At 38.9% G+C, this 25,078-nt stretch overlaps 1 protein-coding gene across 1 annotated transcript; it reads left to right on the forward strand.

The window, feature by feature from the left end:
• Positions 1 to 1,058: 1,058 nt before the first annotated feature.
• Positions 1,059 to 23,391, forward strand: LOC306800754 (uncharacterized protein; the record flags this gene model as incomplete). Its single annotated transcript, XM_079303082.1, has 4 exons — positions 1,059 to 1,062; positions 1,471 to 2,005; positions 2,089 to 2,152; positions 23,179 to 23,391. 4 exons carry the CDS (start codon positions 1,059 to 1,061, stop codon positions 23,389 to 23,391), a joined length of 816 nt encoding a protein of 271 aa, XP_079159208.1.
• Between the last annotated feature and the right edge of the window lie 1,687 nt (positions 23,392 to 25,078).

Raw genomic sequence — 25,078 nt, forward strand, 5'->3', positions numbered from 1 at the left:
AGGGCTTTAAATCTCCCCAAAGGAGATTGCCGAGTGCTCCCCCGAGTAGGGGAGGTGTCCCGAAGAGGTTCAGGGCCACTCCATGAATATTTCTTTTTCTTTCTTTCTCTGGAGATCCTGTGGCCTGTAATCTAAGTGCCTAAAGACTGCTGTGTACAATATAAGCAGCTCATATCTTTCTGTACATTGACAAATGGAACATGCAGCACAATTAATGGAGGAGGAAGGTCTTGGCCCTCCGGATGGGCAGCAGCCCCCAGTGGCACTGCTTCCCCTCTGCCTGTGGTGTGCGCAGTGTTTGTAAACACTGACCTCCTGACGTGTTTTCCAATGGGAAACCAGGAGAACACCTGCACGCTGACCATGGTGGAGCTTGGTGCCTCTTGGGCTAAACAGGAAGGGGCCCATGGGGTGAAGTGTGCCTTCCATCAAACCTCCTCTGCTCAGGTAAAGCAAGTGGTGCTCCCGTGGGCATTTGTCCTTCCCTGGCATGCAAACAGCCACAGGTGAGTGCTTGCTCCAGTTTAAATGACTCTGAAGGAACATTTGCCCCTCACAACCCTATATTGAAATCCAAAGCTAGATCAGGCCTGCAGGGTTGGGTTTTTTTAAGCAGAACTCAATAAAGTCAGTAAGGAGCTCTGTTTTAGGATCAGTGGCACATTATGGCCTCCAGTGAGCACTTGAAGGAAATCTGCAATTCCTTTCTACTCTATGTACCAACTTCAGAAAACAAATTTTTTTTCCAAAGATTTTTTTTTTCCCCTTTTGACTTGAGTGCTGTTTCAGCTCGAATATAGACAGATAGAATAATGCTTGGTAAGATTTGCCCTGGGTTCATGATTGGGGGGAAGGACAGAGAAATACCTGAGTTTCGAATTAATACTCTGTAACAAAAGTTGGTGGTGTGTGGATTGCAGAATATGAAATGCACAGTGTCTTATTCACTGTAGCATTAAGAGCCTTCCCCCCTCCCCTTCCCCTAAAATTAGACCTTCAGCTCTTGGTCTGCAGCTCCTGTCTCTGACACTCTGAGCTTCTGCTATTTCAGCTACAGTATGCGTAAGACTGGCAAAGCCAGGATAATACAAATCAGAAAGGTTTAAAACAAGCGACTGGGGGGCTAGATCGCTGTTTTAGACACACAGTCAAACCTCCCTTCACTGGAGGGCGGTGGTTTTTAATCATGCCTTAAAAATTCCTTAAAAGCAGGGGGTCTCCCCTCCGCGAGGGGCGGTCGGCAGAGGTGAGTCACCGCTCGCCCGGGCGCTCTGTGAGGGGAGCGGGAGGCAGAGGGGAGGACAGGCAAGTTGCGTAGCAGGGCTAGGTGGGTTTCCATGCTAAGCACAGCAATTGCGCACGGTCCCTTACGTAACTGTCAGCCGGGGATTCCCTAGACGGGGTCACTTTATTCAACCATTACACAGACCCCGGCCGCCGCTCCGGCGCGCCTGGGCTGCCGCGGCTGAGGCTGCGGCTGCTGCAAGGGAGCGCGGCGGCTTCTCACAAAATGGCGGCGCCCATGGAAGCGGCAGCCCCATTTTGTGCCCGGCAGAGCCTGTCAACAAACGCCGACTTGGCCGAGGCTGAGGAACAGAAGGCGGCGGCTCGTTCGCGTTACGGAGCGCGGAGGGAGGAGAGCGGAGGATTTCACCGCCCTCCCGCCGCCGAGCGGAGACTCTCGAGCGCGCGCGTTGGGGGAGGGAGGAGAGGGAGGTGAAGGAGGACGCGAGCAGCGAGCGAGTCAGAGGCTGCGTTATCCCAGCGCGGAGCTGCCGGAGCTGCGGCGCGGGGGAGGGGAAGGCGAAGGCCAAGGCAGGCGGCCTTGGCGCTGCCCTCGCCAGGGCGTAGCTCCCGGAGACCCGGGGGCTGCGCAGAGCGGCGGCTGCAGGCGCGGCTGGCGACGCCGGGCCGGAGCCCGGGGCTGCCCGCACGGGGGGCGCTGCGCCCCGCGCCCGCGCTGCCCGGCCGGACGGGACCGTGCCTGTCGGATTCCGGCGAACCTGCAATGAATGGCAGGACGATCTAGCTCCTTGTGTAGCTAACTAGGTCACTGTCAGCACTTAATTACTGTTTGTTTCATTTTAGTGCGTGCCTTATGAATAAACCGGCTATTAGGCTGATGCTTCAAGTAACATTATCCAGCACCAAGGTACAAAATGTCTGTATTGGACTCTGATCTTGCGATGCCAGCTTGGTAATAATTACTATTTTACGTTAACGATGTCTTGGTTCTTATAGCTTGGTTATTCGGCTTATAGCTGAAACAGTTGGAGATCCCTTACGATAAGGTCGTGAAGCTGATTCTAGTATGACACCACCGGGTTTGTTTGTTTCATGTTTGTAAACGGGGTTCCACCGTTTTTAGAGGTAGAGAAGGGGCTTAAGACCTTTTTTTTTTTTTTTTTTTTCTGATATATTTGTCTTAATTTGCATGCTTTTTAATGGTATTAAATAAAGGAAATTACATATTTCTGGTGGAAGTTATAATTTTTAAATGTACCAAAATTACCTTAATATTAAGGAATTATGAAATGTCTTGTTGTATACTAAAAAGTCAAAGATCAAAAGTAGGGAAAATGAAAAAATCTTGCTGTGTATAAAAAGATCCTTTTATTCATCTCTGTATAGTATTTGTCAGTACAATTTGAGTTTATTTGTAAAATAAAACCTGTACTGATTTTAAATATTATCGTATACAGTGAATTTCAGTGTATAAATGTTACGCAATTCTTGCAGACAGACAGGATAGGTCCAGTACCTGAATTGTCACTATTCAGTGCTGCTTGCGTGGGTTTTTGGCCTCTGTCTCTGTTGGCTGGGGTTTTTTTGAGTTCAGCTATGTTAAGTGAATGTTCTGGCAGCTGTATCCTGTGTTACAGTTTCAATTTTTAATTTTTTTAATATCTTTTATACTAAATTTTGTGCTTACTCCCAATTTGCATTATTGCTGCTTTACAGAGAGCAGGTCACAGTTGCTCTTGTCAGTGTGTCACAAACTCTGCTTTCTGGTGGGTGAAATATTCTTGCTCATTTCCATTTTTGCTTGTGCTGCTCTTGAATTGTGGTAACATTATATTCTGATGAGTGTAACTAGTATCACTAGCTATATGCTACTTGTATTAAACAGTAAACTGTAAATTCTTAAAAATAGAAGTTAATTTTATTTGTGTTGTGCATGTGCTATATATATGGTTTTTGAAAATGCAGCCTGTTAGATGGAGTAAAGAATCCAGTAAATTCCCTCTTAAGACTGCAGACAGCAAATAATAGAGGTGCAATGTAAAAATAAGCACAAGAATTACAGGATTAACCTCTGGTAAAGGAGAGGGTTGGAAAGGCAGAATTGGCAAATTTTAGTAACATGCAGCTCAACCATATTTAATAAAAAATGTTAAAGTGTTGGAGTGACTGCATATGCTGGGCTAAAGACTTCACTGCTTAAATAGCTGTGGCTTGTGCACATGAACAAGGGGTGTTTACTCAGTAAGCCCTACCCCTTCTTACTGAATAATACTTTAAAATTCCTTATTATATTTTAGTGTGCTAGTTTCTTTTTAAGGGTTCTGCTGCTTACTATAGACCATAAGTGACTATTCTTCAATAGTACATCGTTAAATCATAAGTGAAAGGTCTTATGCATGAAATTAAATGCTAAACAGCATAGCAAAGGTGGAAAAGTGGACATCTAACATTACAGGCTACTTCTGCACACTTATTCTGCACAATTTTCAGTGCAGTTACTGGAACTTAACTACCTCAGGAGGCTTGGGTTAGATAATCTTAAAAAAAAAAAATTAGTAACACTTTTACATTGAAAAGACCCACCTTCTTAAGCTGTTTATTTAAGTAATTTATGACACCCTCCTAAATCTTCCAACAGGATGTGCACCTTCCTCATTTCAACTTTATGGTATTAACACTCAGGAAATAAAACAGGGAAATTTTGGCTACCTAAGCACTGTTGAAAAATATCCAACCAAATTGATTAAACACTTTAAAAATGTTATCTGTATTATTGTAATTGTTTAATACTTGCTCTTCATCACAAAGGTCCACCTTTTGGAATTAGTGAATTTTATGGTCATCTAAACTCTTAAATTATAAGCACTTCAGAGTCGATGGTTTTTCAGTTGTGCAATGAAGTATGAAACACAAAGCAGGAAAACCCTAAATGCAACTGAAGTAGAAGTAGAAATAAATACGTAAATGCATTCCCACTTGATTTCAAAAACTGTCATATCTTTGAAATCCTAATTCTTTTGTGGGTCCTGACTTAGGTGTTCTGAACACTCTGGGCTGGCAATAATTCAGCAGTAAATTTAGAAAGATTGTCAAATTCATATCGTTTTCTTGCAGGCAAAAAAAAAAAAAATTGCTGCTTTAAGTTATCATAACTGTAATGCAGATTAGGGCCTCAATGACAAAAATATTTTTATGTTCTAGGAAGTATTGGTGTGTGGCACGGAAGTCATGAATGTCCTGACTGCAAACAGGTGCAGGGTTTTTCTTTAAAAAAATAGGTATTTGGTCTTAGTAAATTACCTTTAATCTCACACATTACTTTATGATGACCTCTGTGTCAGTATGATCTGGTAGATGGCACACTTCCCCCTGCCACTATAGCTGTACACTGTTCCCTGAAATAGCACTAGTGTGATTCATGTTTCTGGTTGAATGTGTGAAAGTTTGATTGAGATGCAAAACTGAGAGAGTTCTTCTGAATGTTAAAAAGGAACCATGCTCAGAAATACAGAAACGATCAGATTAAATTTGTCAAAGGGTTTTTGTAGATTAAGAATTACCATGTCATATTTGCATGGGGAAGGTCCAGTTAACTTAAAGCATAAACAAACCTAATAACTTCATGATGTTTGTTATAAGTAAAAGTGGTGAAATTCTACTAGCAGGAGAGTTCTCAGTATTGCAGATTTGCCAGCAATATTTCCTTGTCACGTAGCACTGTCTCATCTTTATATTTTAACCAATTCAAATGACAGTCAACAGTAACTAAAATTATGTTGAAATTTCTCTGAGTAAGCAGTTGCCTTACCTAACTTTTATATGGGCATAAATGAAAAGGGAAGTAATTTGTGCAACTGTGAATATGTGGACAGACAATACATGTGACAATTTATGCATTTCAATATATATGCTAGAAGAACACTTCAGAAAACTTAAATAGTAAATAAAAGAAATACTGGCCAAATAACATATAAGCTAAGTAATCTATTAAAATTGCCCAAGCAAATCAAGAACTTAAAGCAGTGAAAACACATGAATACCCACAGATGTAATTTAAAAGAAGGAAATTTGTTGTTGTTTAATTATGATTCTCAGTGTATCTGTTGGTGTATGCTTAATCTAGATTTGGCTACAGACTGCTGATAGGTAAATGCATTGCATTGAATGCTGTTGTGTTGCCCAGATAAAAGGAAGTATTTTTCTTTTCAGAATAACTGGAAAACAAATCCCCTCAAACTTAATGCGTTGGTCAAATGCTGCTATGATAACTCATTTGAAAATCACTCTTTAAAAAACATAGGACTTAATTTTTACCTACAGTAATGTCTAATATAACTAGGGTAAAAAGCTAATGAAAAATAGTTTCTGAAGTTGTTTACTACAAAGAGTTATCAAATGTAGTTGAGTATCAGTTCCTGTTGCTTGCAGAAATAGGATAGCATTTAAAGCTCTTAGGGGAATCTATGACTGTTAATCTCCAGATATTATAAAAATGTTTATTAGGCTGAGCTGCTACTACTTCTGAATTTTGAACCTTAATGTGAGATGTCTTACCCAGAACCTTGCTGCAAACTCTCTTTACAAAGGGAAATGCAGAAATGGTGTGCATATACATGCTCCTGTATCTTCTATCAGTTCTTGATTTTGGGGCTTCTGAGACTCTCAGGGTCTTTATGTAGTGTTCAGAGAAGAGTGAGCATAGTCCCCTAACCCTTTAGCAAGAGGCAGAAGTGCAGTGTGGGTATTTGGGGTGTAGCAGTGTTCAAACGTGTTACGCAAGCCAGTCTGCTTAGCCTTGTCCTTATCTAGCTTGTGTGCAGAGTGGGGAAACGGCACACTGGGGAAAGGTCTCCTCCCTCCATGAAATTCCCTCGCAGGTAACAGAAAACAGTCAAGAAGCTGGAAAAATTCTAACAGTCCTGCTCAAGAACAAAAAAGGGAGATGAAAGAAAATGGGGACCTGAGCAAGAGAGTGAGGAAAATCTGATAATTTTGAGTGGGACAACTCCCTCTCTGTGTGTTTTTCAAGCAGTGTCACAGGTGACTGCAGATCTCCTTAGGTGCATTTGCCCTAAAGTTTGTTTCTATCTTTTGCTGATTCGGGAATTTTAAATAGTATTCACACTTTTTTACAGATCAAGAAACGAGACTTCTTTATTGTTCTGAGTATTTTATTCCAGTTTGTTGAACATGAACTTCCCAGTGGCTTGAGTCACATGCTGCACCACAGACTGCTTGTAGTAAATTCCCCAGCATAAACAGGAGTGGCCTGAAGTTACAGAGTGGTCTCTGAGAATGAAACTTCTTCCTGTCTTTTTTCACCCTTCACAAAGCTACTCTAGTGATTCTTTACAAAGTCAAAATAGATTATTTTTTTCTTTACTGCTACAAGTTTGACAAGATTTATAAGACAATAAAAGTGAAGTAAGCCTATCTGTGAATGAAACCCTGACAATATTGTGTTTTATCTGTTACCTCTATTTTAATAAGTCCAGGCTCATTCTTCATTTTGCTTTATGAAAATTAAATAATGTCACAGTTTTTTCTTTGAGCTGTTGCCAGGCTATTACAGAGCCTCCATGATGTTCCATTGGAATTAATTGTGCTTAGAAGTTACGAAAATGAAGTTGTGTATCCTTAAGCCAGGTGTTTGTGTCATGTTTGCAGTAATATACAGAAATTATAGTATGGGCTTGATAATGTGGATTTCCCCATGTCATCTAATTTTTGTTCTGAGGAATCATCTCCTTTTGCCAAAATATGCTAATTAAATGTTCAAAGATGTTTTTAATTTTTTTTTTTTTTAATATTTGGGTAACTAGCTGCAGCCAACTTAATCTCAGGATCAATTTATGTATTTATAGAAGAAAACACATAGACATTCAGTTTACTAATATTTTATCTGCCAGAGTGTTCTTGAATTAAATGCAAGTCTAATAGTTTCTGTTTGCATCTGAACATAAAATTATGTATAATTGCATGCAAACCTTAACATATATGAAAATTAAGTTGAAGAATTCAATGCTCATTGCTGAAGTTTTCCATCTGTGATGTCATGCATGTATATCATGATAATCCTTAATTATATGATCATTTTTTAATGCATGCATAGTACTTCAGTTTGAGATGGAAACTTCTCAATATAAAATCAGAAAAGTTATTTCTCTATATCTGCATGATGTTAAGTGTTTACCTGAGCACAGATTTTTTTTTTTCCTTTTATTTTCCTGCAGGCTTTTCTAGAGTAATCATTAGGAGAGTATCTGAATGCTCATACTAATGAGTTCCCAAAATTCTGAACTAGTAGCATTATCATCACTATATTGCTGAGAAAGCTAAGGCATAGAGGGATTCAGTAAAAGAATGGCTGCTAAATTGAGTTGGTTTTCATTTAATCAGAGCACAGTTTCACTGAATATAATGTACAGGTTATTTGAGGGTAGAGGTTGTTCAGCAGTAGGAGTTCTAGCCATAATTTTAGAGCTGTGTTAAATTCAGCAATAGGCTTTTTTCTTGAACTTGTAAGTACATGCTGTGGTCCTGTCTGCATTATTAGGGCTTTTCCTGGTGTAGCGTTATTGGGATGCTCTGTTCCTCAGAGGGTTTGCAGTGCTGAGAAGGCTGTATGCATGTAGTAGATTCTCCTTGATATTTCTGCATTTATTTTTCAGCAGCTTGAATTTAGAGCTCAGAAAATGGGAAGCACTTCGTTAGAGGCCACCAGTTTGATACAAGAAACTCTGTAAATCCCTGATAAAGTCAGAAATAGAAGTGGTGTGTAGCCAACAGGATGCATTTGCGGTAGCCTCCCAGCATCCCCTATCCCTCCCTCCCCCCGAGGCTGCTGTTGGCTTTTGGCGGGTCCTGGGTGCCAGAAGAGGGAGCACGGAACACAGCAGAACCCCAGCCTGAATGTCCCTGCTGCTGCCTCAGGTAGGAGGAACTCTGCAAGGACCATCACTCAAGGAATGGAATAGCTTTGTTTACTAGCTGAATGGCATGGGAGAATTCCCAAAAGGTTACTTAGTTTGCTAATCTCTGCTCAAGAGGTTCTGGTGGCTTCATTGTTAGCAAAGGTTTAACCTCCTAAGTACTGTCTGCCTTTTAAATTTTTATTTATTTGTTTAAGTTTTAAGAAAGGACTGACTGATGAATGGTTAGCGTTTATAATGTTGAAGGGGGTTTTTGTTCTCACTTTGGTACTACTGGCTTCACTTAGGTCTGAGAATGATAGAAGAGCTTTACACAGCTGCTTGCTTTATTTCTCCTTACCCCCTTCATGTCTCAGTCACAAAATGTTTGAGACAGATCCTGTGATTAGAACACCAATGGCTACTCGATTGTCACATGCCTCTTTCTTGAGGGGAGGGAAAAGACAAAAAAAAAAAAAACCCTCAAAAAAAACAAACCAAACAAACAAACAAAAAGAACACCACCACCACCAAAAACCCACCCCCCAGAAAAACCATCACAAACCAAACCTGTAGTTGGGGAGAGGGAAGAGTTTCCAGTTTCAGTATATGATCTTCATAAGCACAATTACTACAGAATAAGAGGTTTATGGCTTGAATTCAATAACACTGTTAAAAAATGTAAAAAACATTTTTTATTAAATACTCCACTGGGTGTTTGGATGATATACTGAACATCTGTTGTAGTGAAGAGCCACTGGAGGTCTACTTTTTGGTGCTCTTCATGCTCTGAGGAAGAGGCAGAAAGAAAGAGATGCTTTTTGTTTGTTCTTGCTGGTTTCAATGGCCAGTTGTGGTTCCTAAGTATAGAGGTCAGTGAAGGTGACTTTTATATGCCTACAACTGGTTCATTAATGGCTGGAGAGAAACAGGCACTTATCAAACAAATCGTTGAAGCAGCTTCAATATCCGCCACCATATTTTCATGGAAAGTGAGAGGATGTGATGTTAGCAAATTTTTGAAGGAAAAATTGGCAGGCAGGATTTTATATGGCCTTTTAGGTAGCTCAGCACATCTTTCTCTGACTTAGTAAATGACAAAACTCCACCAGAAAACATATGCTGTGCAGTCACCAGCCTTTGAAACACTGCAGCTTTCTAGGTGTTTTGAATGTGGGTGGCTGTGTGATGGAGTTTTGTCCATTGCCACACCAGCGAACTGTGCATTGGATTTTAGGAACAAATTTTAAAATTAGCTAAAGCAAAGCCACTGATCATCTAATTGGGTTGTTATTGCCTTAGTAAAGCTTGCTGATCTTTAATATGAAGTAGCTGTAAATATTAACACCCACAGCTTTGTAAATGCAAATAAAGTTATGGGAACTTATTTGGAAAGGAAGTAGTAAATAGGCATGTGCAGGAGCCTGGGTGTGTCAGGAGGAGAGGCCACTGCAGGCCAGCTATCTTGGGTGGCACATTTGGAGCACAAACTATCAAATGCAGCACTGTACCAGCCTCACTTGTGTGCTGTTCTTTGTGCTGGTGCCCCCACCTATCAGCCAGAGAACAGGAGCTCTGTAAGTCACAGCTCCCAGCGTTGCTTCCAAGACCTGAACTCAACTACCTAAAAGGGGTTTGTATATACAGGTATAACTGTTGAAACTGGAGGCCAGGAGTTGAGCATTGTTTCTCAGAAAGTGTTGGATCACTTCTTAAAACTGGAGTAGTAGTATTCTGTGTAATGTCTTATGGATGTTTAAAAGTAGTCAGGATTTAAGTACTGATTAAACAGTTTGCTTTATCATCTTTCATTCATGTCAAAACTAATTGGACAAAACTGCTGCCAGTTCACTGCTCAAAGATGATAAGTAAAGATACTTGCAAAGAAACTCACCAGTTGAGTTCATATTCTGCAGCAGTGTTGCCAATTAACTTTTAGTAAGGATTTACAACTTTAAAGAACTTCTTATATCTTGATCTATAAAAAATGAGTTTTCAGCATTTTTGTAAAGTTGGAAGAGAGAAATAGATTGTTAACAATTTTTGGTCTGAATATAAGATACAAAGCATTTTGAATGTATACATAATTGTAGTGTTTGATCCCAGAGCTCAGCCATATTAAGCTCTTTCTCGTATACTCTCTGATGAACCGCTTAGACAAGAAATAAGGGGTGTGTGGAGAGGAGATGGGACACTTGCAAACACACAGTGCTTGTGTGACTCCTTTGCACATCAGTCATTTATGAAAGTGCACTGCAATTTCAGCAGAACTTAGAAGTGTTTTACACATTGTTATATTGGTTTAAAACATTTTATACTTTGCAGTTGTTATTTAACTTACAGACATGAACAATAAAGTTTTGTTGTTTGAACTTCTGCCTGATTGTAATGAAAGGAGAAGTACAAGCTCTGCAAACAGATTTTATTGAAGTGTGAAAACAGCCAGCAGTTTACACAATCTACAGAAATGACATGTCATTACCACAAACTAGCTACTACAGGAAGTAACTCTTGAATTGTGTGCCAGATTATGTATTAACTTAAGATTCCTCATACATAAAATTATTTGGGGACAAATATTCCATGTTCTTTAAGAGTCCCTTAAAACCTCTGGGGAAGAAAAATCTTAACAGACAACTCCTAACTTTTATTGGACAAGTTTTGATATAAAAGTCACATCACCTCAAAATATGGAATGTAATATAGCTAAAGAGGCAGTTGTTTCACCTCTGAGACATGAAAATACACGAGCAGAGTATCCACATCTCCTCTTGACCAACATGGGTCTCTCATGCTGCTATTTCCTTATAGGAGTAACTGAGATTTTGGATGAATCTGGTGCTGAAAACCTTCAGTTAAATAATATAAATAATGATGTTGCTAACTTAATGTAGTAGTTGACTTGCTAATCTAGTAGCTCATGAATGTGTAGCATCTGTAGTCGGAGTAGCCAGCTTCTGAATGTTAGTGATAGCTTTTCCCTCATCAGTGTGGCTTTCTACAGTTATGCACTAAATACTCAAAACTGATGGCAAGTTCTGAACCACTCCTAGTAGTTAGGTAACAACAAGTTGTTCCACAATTTCTTAATAGCTTAAACTAGGTGCTGCCTCCAAAAAGAAGCACGTCATACATCCTCATTCTCTTCTTCCTTCATTCCTCTTGGCATTAGCGTTTCACACATCTGTACTGCGACATAGTTAAAGATTAATTCAGTTGAAAATTTACAGGACAAAAAATTGTCTTTTAAATGGACTTGCTACCACTGTGTGAAGGGCAGCATCAGTGCACGAGAATGTAAAAATAAGAATCCAAGAAAACCAGGAATCCTTCTTCCTCCAGTCCTCCTTCAAAGGCTCCAGCATCCACACTATTCAGGTAACAACAGCAGGAGAGAACATTGTCCCCCTTGTTATCATTGGTGAGGGAGTAGAAGAAATCTGAAGTCAAGGCAATTAGGTGCTGCTAGCACTTCCTTGTTGCTCCTTAAAAGGATGATAAAGTGGTGCCTCTTTTGATAAATATTTCCTCTAGTTTGCTTAGCCCAGTTATTAGAGGCATTTTGAAAGGAGTGCACCTGGCTGAATTGTTAACTGTGCTCTTATTTCTATTTCAGGGGAGGTGGGATGCGACTGTCATCTTGTGGCCTTTTTAACAAAAAGGGAACAGAAAACAAACTTTTGTTTTATGTGCAGCGTGTTCATGTGGGATGATACAGATAATACAAAAATGAGTTAGAAAAGGCTTTTTGGCTGATAACAATCATGTTATATTTTCCTTCTGTTGCCAGCTTTCAGTCTGTTTGCCTCCAAACTTTGCACTGTATCCAAAGACCTAAAATTTGGAGTCTGCAGGCCTTGGAGAAAGCTGAGGAAATGGGGTTGATGGAGGGGAATCCAGCCTAAAGAGATACTGCTTGATATTTTCAGGACTGAGATTTGGAAATAAATTTCTCTCCTCCACTTTTGAAGAATCTTAATATAGGGCCTTTTGGACCATGGTACATGTATATTTAGATTTTCTTTACCTATATACTTTTTTCCCCCCATTTATGTTTTAAAATAAATGCATTTATGAAATAAATTCCACATGTAAAGTCTTGTAAGTAAGGGATGTTGTAAGAATGGTATGCTTCCTACATTTTTTTCATGTAGATAAGAGGGACAGAGGACATCCATCATAGACTTGATTTTGGTAAGATTAATGTTTTCAGTCAATATTAAACCTGAATGCTGAAGTACCAAAACACTGCCTTGTCTGCTGCTGCCCTCCCATAGACCTCTTGGTTTTAACCCTTAGTAATTCTCATCATCATTTTACAGTTCTTTCTATCTTCCACTTCCTCAACCTCCTCTCACCCACACTTTGCCACTGGAGCTACAGAACATCTGTCTGGAGATTCATGACACCCCCCCATAAGGGTGGAGGGGCGAATGAAATTACAATTAGTCCCAGATTATAATTTTATTTTGCAAACAGTAAAGTTAAGCAACTGAAAAATATGTACAGGCTTTTAACTGTTGATTTTCAATTAGAACTCCTCCCCCTCCTCATGCAATTATATTAATCCATGCCATGCTTAAGAAAAATGGGGAGAGGTAGCTCTTCTAACAGCTCACAGTGGAAATTTTATCATTCCCGTGATACAAAAGGGTTTGTCTGGGGCCCACAATAGTGCATCATCATCATCCTCACACCTCTTCTATCTTCAATAGCTAATGGCTGGGTTTCTGCAGAATGCAATCCAGTGTAAGAGTCCCAGTACAGGTATGACCTTTAAATTTCTTGAAAGCCCTGGAAAGCTCCAGAAGGATAAGCCAAATGCCTCTGCATATGAATGAAGAAGAAATGTGCAGTCTAGACCTTGAGACAAGCTCAGAGTAGTCAAAGTTAAATAAACTCATGTTATTCAATGAAAATGTTATTCAATGAAAAATATTTTTTTACCATAAGACGTTATAAAAAAGAATTTGCATTTATTATGTGAGTTAGGCAGAGGATATGGGAAGTCAGGAATGGAAATGAAGAAACAGGATAACTTTCTTTTCCCTCTTTAAAAGCAAAAGTGCCATATTTTAGGTAAAAGTCCATGCTTTTCTAGCCCAGCTGTTGCGCTTCACATGCAACTGAGAAACACTATATAAAGCACTTGCTGTTGCAGTAGAATTTCTCTCTCACTTTACTGAAGTTTCCTTCTAAACCGGGTTCTAGTTCCTCATTTCATATAAAATAAAAGGAGCAAGGTACTTCAGAACTGCCAAGACTGAATTGAGAGGGCAACATCACAATTTTCCTTTAACTGTAGTCATTGGTGTTTCACATACAGTTAGCATCCATTAAAGTTTTTAATTTCATTTAAAGTCCTTCAAATCCTTTTAATCTTGTTTTTCCAAATAGCTATTTGAAGTTTTATTTGTTTTAAATGGTAGAAAAAAAAAATCACAAACAGCTAATTATTAAAAATGGATGTACTAAACATGACTCTTCAACTGACACCAAACACTGTTTTCACACAGAGTATTTTTCTATTTCAAGAGAACTTTCCTGTAATCTAAAAACAACTGCGTATTTGTGAAATCTTCAATAACGTGATGGGATTTTTAATGTATAAAGTTGTGCATGGAGGTAACTGAATGAGCTTGGGTTAAGAATGTAAATGCTTCCTGGTAGAGACTGTTACCTTTAGGACCAGCTATTTCTTTCCCATTACTCCCATTACATTACAAAGCTTAGAGACTCTTCTCCCTTTTGTGGAACATTCAAGGAACACTCCACACAGGTTTCTCATGGGGACAGTGCTGAGGTGAGTGAGTATTAGACAGGGAGAGAATTGCTTTGTGTTTATTAGACATTAAAGATATGGATGTGCCTATACAAGTTTACTCCAAAGCCAACTTTTCACTCAGCATGGCTTAAAAACTCTAGGTCCTGTCACCTCCTGTGCAAACCAGGAGCCTTAAGTAGTCAGAAGGTCATGTATTTCTGATAAATGTTCATCATTATTTTAGAAGAAGAAGAGTTCAGGAGCTTGAATAGCAGAATTACAGACTTGGAAAGTTATGAAGACATCATTAAATTCAGAATTCTACGACCACATTAAATAGCAGGAGCTGTGAACTGACAAAACCCTTCATTGCTGAATCAACATGGGGCCATTCTCCTAAGGATCCTTCCCTCAAGGAAGCAGCTCTAATACTATGTCAAGACTTCTTGGGCACATGAAATTATAAAGGAAGCTCATTGACAAGTGAAGTATGGCAACAGGGAGTCATATCCGGTACTGTTGCACCTGGTGAAAGCCTACATGAAGTGACTGCAGCCATACCACTTGGCACTGTTGAGTTTTGTGTGCTGTGTGTTCCTTGGACTGGTGAATGGATAGGAGTCAACACGACTAGGGCTGCTCTGCAAGCCAGCACCAACAACCTGAGAATGTTCCCTTAGTCTCCTTGTCCACTCGTGGCCTCAGTAGAGGTGATGAAGGTAGCACCTGTCACAAGAGGCCTTGGCACCACATTTCTAACCTCCTTATCACATTTATCCTTGGAATATGTTACTAGCCCTTTGCACCAGAGCCACAGTATTCCTCAGCACTACAGTTTTGCTAGAGGAACCTTCTCCCCAAGATTCCCCCTGTGGCAGGTGCTAAGGATATTCAGTTTTTGAAGGTGAAGTGAGATCTCTGCTGTCAAAACAGTGAAAGTGCAATTCCTTGTTCTATGAGCACCAGGTTCCAAACATGTTAGCACTTGAAGCATGGATTAAGTGCAGAAAATTCAATGACAATTTCCTGACATAGGTGATTGGTGAGGTAACTGGAGGAGAAGACCTGGCTGGACTTAACTCATGAACAGTCTGTCTGAGGATGTAGAGATTGAAGGTAGTTTTGGCTGCAACTCTGAGTTTGTATAGTTTAAAATCCTGAGATAAACAAGAAAAAATGATAAAATTGCCAGTCTTGATTTCAAAAGGGCAAATTTCAACTTTTTTTGGGGATCTGCTGGACAGGATCACATAAGAGGCAGTCAGTTACTCTGGCACAGCTAACTGACCTTCAAGAACAACCTTCTCAAAATGCAGAACTGATCCTTTCCAAGTCAAGAAAGGTAAGCAAAGATGGTGCAAGCCCAATATGGATGAAGAGAACACTCTAGACTGACTGAAGATGTGAAATCTAGCCAATGGCAGCATGGGTGTTCTGCCCATCAACTTTGTGTGGTGACTGGAGAGGTCCATGATGGACAGAAGAGGCAAAGGTCATACCCATCTTCAAGAAGGCTGAGAAAGAGAATTAAAGGCTGAGAAAGGGAACTAAAGCTAAGAACTCTAACCTCAGCCTCCTGGAGGATTTCTCCTCCTGGAAACAGTTTCTGAGCTCATGAAGTGCAAGCAGTGTGATTAAAAATCAGAGAAGAGAAACAAAGACCAGCAAATGGCAATGATTTACCACTGCAGACCTGCTTAAACCCTTGTCGTCAGAGAGCTCTAATGCCAAAGATGAGGCACCTACACATCTCAACACTGCAAGATGGCAGCTGAGTTTTCATTCGAGAACTGCAGGTTCAACTAAGAACCCTAAAGTCTGAATATATTTTTAAATCTGGTTCTTAATAGTCAACTTAAAAAAGAATGCATCTGTTTTCAAAGAGCTGAGGCTTCTCTCCTGAAGACATAAAAGCCGTAAGAGGATGATTGATCAGGATTGCTTTGAGGGACATTTTCTTTCCTGTTGTCCTAAAATGAGATTGGAGGTTGTAGGAAGTGGCTGTAGGAAGGTTGTAGGAAGATGTTTTGGAGTGGCTCTATTGTTTTTAGGACTTTAAATTGTTGTTTTCCTTTGTGAGTTTCCCATCTGCTAATAGTTAACACATACTTATAGCTAGTAGTGCTCATTCTACACATAGTGGTTGGGAAAAAAGCCATTATCTCTTCATGACTGATCAAAGTCTATACATTTTATAAGAAAACTTTTTATCAAAAATTTTTATTAATAAACATGATACATTCTTTTGTGGAATATATGATTTTTCCTTCTAGTGTAGTCGTTCACAGTTTTGTAGCAGCTTCCACAGTATAGGTAATAGGACAAATATAGCAAATGGATAATCGTAATCCTTATATTTAAAAAAAAAATCTTATTTTTAACTTTTGATAACTTGAAAATATTTCTTGTATTTTGCCTTAAATACAGCATTTCATCATTAGTTTGCTAATGCCTCTCTCTATGATAAAACAGTTAGAATGTAGACCTTCTTCCTTTCCTCAGTGGTATGTTAACGAATCAACATGCTGGTTTATACTTTATTAGAGTTATGGGGAAGGGGAAATAAGATTTACCGAATGGAGAAGGAAAAATTACTTATCAGATTACAATCCTTGGATTAAATTATATCATGCTCTGTAAGAAAAAAATATGTGGCTCTTCAATTGTTTTAGGAGAGATTCTATGATCAAAAGAACATACCATATTCAGTGCATATACTAAAAGTATCACTCACATGCTGGTCACAAGAATGTGGTTCTATAAAAAAAAAGTTGTCACTTATAAGTCTTCTTCCCTACAGTAAAGAAAATAATTTCTATCTGAAGAGCTTTGAAATTTCAAGATAGGAATCTTTTTATAAGCAATAGTTTAAAGCCTATGATATAATCTGAAAACTATCAAACATACAGTCTTCCTAATGTGCCAGGACTGATTACATAAAAACACTTTGTTGGTTCTTAGTGAATATTCACAAATGGTGTATATATGGTTGGTATGCATATGCACAGTATAAAATAGCATTAAAAACACAGCTTTATACTTATGGAAGATTTTAAAAATAAATAACTTCTTTCTACCTCTTTTTTCCCCCTAATTTTTAATTAATGCCTATTTAATGACTATCTATATTATCTTGGTGTAATTTCTGCTGTGGTGATGTCTCTGTAGAATCATTGATATTTCCTCTAAAATGAGAACTGGAAGACTGTATATTAGCTACTAGTTTACTTGATCATGTCCTGGAATATCCCTGCCTTCAGTCAAACTCATTGAATTTCTCTCCTGTTTTAGAGTGTGCAGAGGCAGCTGATAGGCCTGAAGTCATGGTCAATGGGGATCTAGTCAAAACAGTCAATATTATCCATAAAGTGAGTCAACTCATTTTAAAGCAGGCATCTACTTTTAGTCAGATGAATCACTCTCTAAAACTTCATTGATGTAGGTATGTCAAGGTGGATGAGATGGATTCCACCCTCACATTCCCTTGATATTTCTCCTCACTTGTTTGAGAGTGAATTGAAGCACTTAAAAAGAAGTTTGCAGTATAGTTTGCATTGCATTTGCAATTGGGGAGCAACTCTCAGCCTTGCTGAGTTAGCTGCAAGTTACCAGCTTGGTAATGTCAGCTGTGTGTGGGGACTCTACTATATATGAACTGGTCATGGTCAATACGTGAGTCAGTGGTGCATTCAGCATTTAAATGCAATAAGTGCCTTCAGTGTTCTTACTGAAAAATGGCTCTAATGAGAGCCATATTAGCAAGCTTGCTTTTCAAATAGCTCCAGAACTTTTAGATTAAGTTGGCTGACAGATTCTAAACAGTTTTTCAAGTGTTGTACCAAATCCATATTGGGTACATATTTGGACTGCATGTTGTTATATAAGGCATGCTAAGTTCTGTCTGTGAATTTGTTTACTGGCTTGTGAATGGAGGAACAACCTTATTCTGGACCTCCTACCACTATGTCCCTTCTCAGGAACAGAGAAAATCTTGAAAACATTGGGTTGAAGCTGCAAATGTGTTAGACAGAGAGAAGAAAAATAAGTCTGATGAATCAACTTTTACAGGGAAGGGGCAAATGACCTGAAACTTCTAAACCATGTTGCTTTCTCCAAATATTGTGCCATTTTCTATCTCTGTCCCTCATCACAGTTGGGTTGTTTGTCTAATGCCCAATTCCATGTTTTCCTTACTGTCTCGTTGGCAGGTAGGTGAAAAAGACAAAAACTTGAATGGCCCAAAGCAATGGCAAGCAGTTGTGGGTCCTTATAGCAACCACTAGCTCCATGTTTTGGCACAGATGGAGTGGCCCTTGAAGGCTTTACCTTGCAGATGAAGATTAGAGAATAAATTAGCAGAGGCATTAAATGTAAGGAATTTATATCCTCTTTGGTTGTCTGTTGTGTTGGTTTTTTGTTTTGTTGTTTTTTTGGTTTGTTTTTTTTTTTTTCTTTAATTATCCCAAGCAGCATGAATTGGGATGGGAACTACTCTTTCCTCTGGAGTTGTGTCAACAGGCAGGTCTTGATAGGAATGCTTCCACCCTCACTCTATGGTTGAAATGGTGGAGACAGATTATTTGTTCCTCTGCTCTGCATCATACTGTGTAATTCTAGATGCCCTTTGCCTGGAGGAAGTCACAGCCCAGCTCAAGGTTCAGAGGCTTCCTTAGCAGTGTGGGAGGAGAAGTGGGAGTGGATTTCACAGAAACCTCTGATCAGGAAGCTGCCCAAGCAAGCTAGTGGGGAATAGCTGCATTCCAGGGGAGTTTCCTACTTGCTGTGCTACTGGGGCATGCTGAGTAGCATATCCTGGCTTGTGCCAAGTGCTCTTGTCTACAGCTACCTATTTCCAAGCTCTTGATGGAGGGGTTGTGTTTCAGCCTGCAGGTGAGGCAGGGTGGGAGTTTCCTGTATTGGGAATCTCATTTAGACTTAAGAGGTGAGCTAGCAGATTTCAAGGGCTGTCAAAATAATAAGGCTAAGATTCCTTGCCTTGTAGCAAAAGTTTAGGTTCATAGAAATGTGAGTAACTACCAACAAGTGCCTCACTGGAGATGGTGAAATTCTGCAGTACTTTTGAACCTTCCAAGAAATGGTGAAAAGTAAAAAAGTCTTGTATCTCTGCCTTGTTCCAAATTCACAGGTTAAAGCAGGTTGTACACTTGCAGGAATATTTTTTCACTGCATGAATTCAGTAGGCTGGTTTTGCACCTGTAAGAAGCTGGTGAGCTACTTGCCTTTTCCCTAGTCTTTAATTAAATGCAATTTGAAAAACGCTGTTTTACAATGTCCTTAACATGGGCTTCATAGTAAGTTAACATTACATCCTGTTTACATGGTAACATCCAGTAAAACCCAAATATTGAAATTTCTGCAAATTCATCCCACATTTTATTTAGTTACATTATATGCATTCAATGTATTTAAAGATTAAACAATATCAAAACAATTTGTTACTGTGGTTTAAGCAGAACTTTATGAGTTCTTTGTCCACAATCTTGTCTGCTTTAGAAATTTTCCCTATCCCCAGGAGGAAATTTGAAAGAAAGCAAAAAATGGTAGGAATTGTGGGCTTGGTTCTTTATTGTGTAAATATCTTTATGGAATTGTTATGAAGGCAGAAGTTTGCTTGCATCAAATAATTTTATGGGTAGAACAAAATGGTTACATGCATAGAAAAAAAAGATGTGTGAAGTGCCAGTGTTTCAAAAGTAAAGTCAAATTCAGATAGGAATGCTGTGGAAGTTTTAAATAGTGTAACCACCAATCCTGTATCCATCTTCAAATAAGAACTCAGACATAAATGTTGCAGTCATTACTGAGAGAAGGTCTGGTGTTTCTGTAGATGTGAGCCTAAAGTAGATAACCTGGCACCTTTATCTACCTCTGGATGTGATGCTAGCTGGATGTGATAACTCATTAGTAGTTTACTTTTCTCATGTGGCCAACTTCAGTGGTGATGAAACACACATTTTCTAGCAACAAATAAAACTTGAGGCTGAGACACCTTTTTGCCTTTTTCCACTGCCTTGTATTAGTCTGCCACTGTCTCCCCAGCTTCTGCCAGTCTGCTCTAATACCAGTCCCTGTGTCTTGCTCCGATTCTCCTAATTTATTTTATAAAGTTTTTAATCTGGGCTTCTGTTTAACATCTTTTTATTTAGTAAAACCTTGACCTAGCAGCTCAAGGCTCCAGTTGTTTTGCCAATCACTTCCAGTTCCTCCAGTAATATCCTAGTCCTTATCTCTGTTCTTACATAGTCAAGACAAACTGATTTTCTCTTTCACTATCCTATTTATTTCTTTCTGCCTTCTCCATTCATCAGCCTGTTTTGTCTTTGGTCTTGCTCTGATTTATTTGTCAAGTCAGTCATTGCTTGCTGTGTAGAATCTTTCATTGAGATTTTACATCCTCTCCCATTTGGTCTCCTGGCTCCCACCTTTCACTGATCACATTATGTACTGTATTTGAAGTGTCTTAACTCTGGCAAAGAAAAAAAAAAAAGGGAGGCCATGTTAAGTACCTAATGTTGGGTAGTTGATGACAGGAATAACCTCCAAAGCTCCTCTATAATCACTAGGAGAGAAGGTAGATGCCTTTGAAGAGGTGATTCATAATATCAAGACAGCTTCTTGAAATTAACAGCGTGTGTAGTCCTTAATATCAAAGCTATTGGGGTAACTATAAGCAAATGTGACAATTCCTCAATAGGTTGAAGCATCTTCTTAAGGCTGATGTACTGTTCAAGTTTCATGGCATTGTTCCTGAAAAACCCAGTATTCATGTAACCTGAAATATCAAACACATTTAAAAATAGTGATCATATAAAATGCTGTCTTCTACAGAAATTTTTCAAATTTATGCAAATAGAAATACCACTACCATCTTACTTATTTGTGACCAAAATCCTAGAGTCACAATCATAACTCTTAACAGTGGAACTGATATCATAATTGGTGATAGAAGCATTCATTCCTTAGTCCTCCAGGAATGAATAAATAGGCTGACCTGTTGTCTCACATAATGAATATCTTATGTAAACCTTGAGTGCCACCACCTATATACAACAGAATTTATTACTAAAAGTACTGTAAGAACAAAATAAATTACAGCATGTTGAATGTTGGGATTCTGCTCTCAAAAGCATGGATACTTTTCTCTTGGGAGAAAAGTAGAGCAATTAAATGAAGGAGGACAGATAAGAACAAAGAAAGGCAATAGATGTTCTCACATGCATGTCTCATTTAAAACTTTAAAATGCTTCAATACAACAGGAGATCTAAAATCTGTAGAACAAGATAGGGTGTAATTAGGCATTGTTAATAAAGCTCACAACTTTTGCAAGGAAGCCATGTAGTCGCTTTGAGAAGTAGGGCTTAGGAAATCATGTTGTTGTTCAGAATAGCTGGTGAGGTGGGCTTATGGTAGGGGCTACTTTGTCAGAATCAACAGAACTAGCTGTAAAATCACAGCCTAATCCTGAATCAGCTATTAAAACCTGCACCAGCTGGTTTTGGTCCAGTTGCTGTCACCTCCTGCTTCTTCTTCCTCCATCTACTCCAGCTGTTATCCCAGAGGCTCATTCCTGGGCATCTTTTATGTTTGTGTTTTCATGAACCTGGAAATATGCTCTTACAGGCAGATAAACAGCACTGAGGGAAAGACTTCATAGGAGTTTCACTCTTAGTGGACACTTTCTTAGTGGAGAGCTCATAGAAATAGTGTGATGCAAAAGAACTTGAACCAGAGTTTGTGTTTTGTTAGATGTTTGGTCAGTCAGACTTAAGACACAAATCCAAAAGGAAAACATACTCTGTTCAATTGATTTTCACTGAACTGTTCTTTAATTAATCTAACTTTTGACTTTGGTTTCCTGCAGGACAATTACTAGAATGAGAGCTTTGGTATCCTTCTCCTGGGAGATGATTAGCTTCATTAGTTAAATAATCAGATGAAATCTAGGACTAACAAATCTTAATTTCTTACTGAATTATAACACCATGTCCAGTTTTAGACATCAGACTTGAGGAAAGATGACAATCAACTGGAAACGGTCCAATGGAGAGTGAAAAAAAAGACAGAAGTGTAGAAATTATAACCTAAAAGAAAAAAAAAAAAATTATGTTCATTTAGTCTGGCAGAAAAGATAGAATGAAGACACTATAATACAAGATGTTGCTCCAAGGAGGAAAAGAACAATCTACTTCCTTTGCCTCTGTTTGATGGAACAAGAAGTAATAGGCTAAATTACAGCAGGGAAGATTTATTTTTAAAATTACAGAAAACTTTAATAGTGAGGATAGGGAGTAAATTGCTTGGCAAGCCTTTGGAGTTTCCATCTCAATTGGAGATCTGTAAGATCAGAGTACTTGAAAAACTGCTTCCTGCAGGCAGGAAGATGTATTAGGTGTCATCTGGAGGTCCCTTCTAGTTCTGTATATTTTATTCTTGTAGTAAAACTGTAGTTTAAAAGATAGGATTCATGTACACTTCTTACAGTATCTTCTTCGTGTCTTCAAGCAGTGATAAAATCCTTCTGTAGAAAAGAGAGTAAACAATGCTTCAGTGATCCTGTGATGAAAAATGGAAATACATCTTGGAATAAAGTACTTTTTGATACACCTTCTTTTAGATAATTGCACAGAAGTATTTGGAAAGTTGGCTGTAATAGGGAAAAACAGATAACGTGATAAGAATCATTTGTTTAAAATTACTTTTTCAGCACCTGTTACTGTTGTACTGAATGATATCACTGTAGATCACTCATGTGGGAACTTCAGAAATCAATTCAATACCCTAATTACATTCAGAATGCTAAATATAAATTTAGATTTTTATTGTATCATTCCTTCTATTTTAAAAATTCATTTAACTGGAAATATTGGAAGTAGCACTTCAGTTCTCAAAAATTGTATGTATCCTGTGAAATCCATTAAAAATCTAAAAGGATAAATATAGACACTTCAGATATAACTTTAAAAGTCCTCATTACTATATTTGCAGTTGAGTCTTCCAGAATAAAATGGTTGGGCCAGGATGGCTGACTGAGACTTGTAAATCACGATTCTCAAACACGTACTCCTGACACAAAGTTTAAAAATGATTTTTTGTTTAATTCTGGGCATTCTTTATTTTTCAGGTTAGAATTTGAACACAGTTTCTTTACATTGCCTGTGATATGACTGGGACATAGCATTTCTACTGCAGAATGTCACAGAAATTTGACTTAACTGTTCTGTTTCTTTCTCTTTCAGCTGCTTAGACCTCAGCAAATCTTGATCCTGGGGAAGACACCAACCATCAGAGCTGAGCAACAAACTTGGTGCCACTGGAACCATGCTCATCTGGCTCTTGGGTCTCGACTCATGGGAAACACTGTTTCCTTGGGTTTTTCAGGTGTAGACTTCAAAGATTTTTGTTGTATCTTTAAAATCGGTATCTCTATTCTGGGCATTCCTGTTCTCTAATGGAGCTCAGGCACGTGTTCAAATTGGTTTTACAGGTACATTTCCTTGCATTCAATAGACACAATAGATTTTAAACTGTTTCATAGCAACAGATGGCTCATTATGACCATTTACCTAAATAAGTGAGTATCACAGTTTGGCACAGCCTTAGTGGTCCATAGTCGTCTGTGGGTAAGAATTTCTTTTTCTTCATCTGAGTCCCTTCTCAAGAGGGACTTTTTCAGTTTTGGTTTTGGCTCTGTTTTTTTCCCCTACACTTTGTTTTACAAAGTAGGTTCATGTGAATTCTTGCATTCAGGGAAAAAAAAAAATGTATCAGAGAGCTTTATGGTAAAAACATTTATCACAAAAATATTTTTTTCTCTGAATTGTAGTAGCCATAGTATATCCTATCAGGTAATCAGAAATTTTAGAAATTTAATATATGTCTTGATAGCTGCTAAACAGATATTCCTAAATAGCAGAGATTTTAAAAATGTTTGTTACTATACTCATTGAAATTTAGAAAGGTGTTTTCATTTGCTGGTTTTATTATTAAATCCCTCTATGCTGCTGGGGCATGTCATAGCTCTTCTGTGAGACAAAATACTATTAAAGGCATGGTAGAGGATGAATCCACTGCAATACCTGATGATGGAGCTGACACAAAGCCTTGGGAAGAGCAGAACCCAAATGTTGTGGGAGGTACAGAACTGGGATGAAAGGGTCAGAGCTGAGGTGCTGTGTTTCCCAGAGCCACAGATATCTTTGCACCAGACCAGTTGTGTTGGCTGAGGCTTCTGATGCAGACATGGCACTTGCTGTTAGAGGAAGACAGTACATCTTGGAGGAAAGGACACCACCTCTCAGAGTGGCCCAAGTTTGGCATAAGTAGCTCACACCCCCTACTCTTAGAGAGCATTGTGTCAGCATGGTGTGCAATCTAGGGCTCATGATTTACTTGAGTATGAGACTAGTAGCTCTTAGACTGGATGTGTATGCTATCACCAATGTATTTGTATAGCAGTAACTCCTAGGAGTATGAAACAAATTTCAACAGCCAGCAGTTGCCTTTCCCAGAACTTTGGTTTGTATTTTGTTGTGTGTTGTAGTGGTATCTTGTACTCCTGCAAATCCAGTGGCTCATGTGCAGACTTCTGTAAGACACCTGTGATGAACTGTATTGGTGCAGTTCTTCTTCCCAATGATGGGGCAATACAATACCAAACCTAATCTTGCTTAATGTGTGGGACAGGCAGAGGGACATTTGATTCTCTATTATCTGCCTTATATGCAGTCTTCACAGAAAAAAAACATGAAAGGTCTGTTGTTCCCCATGTCGGTGGTCACAATGCCTTCTCACCTCCCCCAGTGATGTTCAGAACTTCATAAGTATTACAGTTTGTGGATTTCAAATTGTCCTCCAATCTGGGGTTTGTTTTCTACATAGCTCTGGGGAAATCTGCATTAGACGAAACAGGTAATTTATTGGCGGTGGAGCTGGTGAGTCCCAGACTCTTCCAACCACTTTGAAGCTCTTTCTTATCTCACAGACATTTCTCAGAACTACATAATGGTTGGAGTTGGAAAGAATCTCTTCAGATCCTCTAGTCCAACCCTCCTGTCAGAGCAGGTTCACCTGGAGCAGGTTGCACAGAAGTGTGTCTGGGCAGGTAAAAAGAAATGAATTCATGTTAGATTGATGAAA

Source organism: Erithacus rubecula, assembly GCF_903797595.1.
Source record: "Erithacus rubecula genome assembly, chromosome: 4".
NCBI classification, from domain to species: Eukaryota; Metazoa; Chordata; class Aves; order Passeriformes; family Muscicapidae; genus Erithacus; species Erithacus rubecula.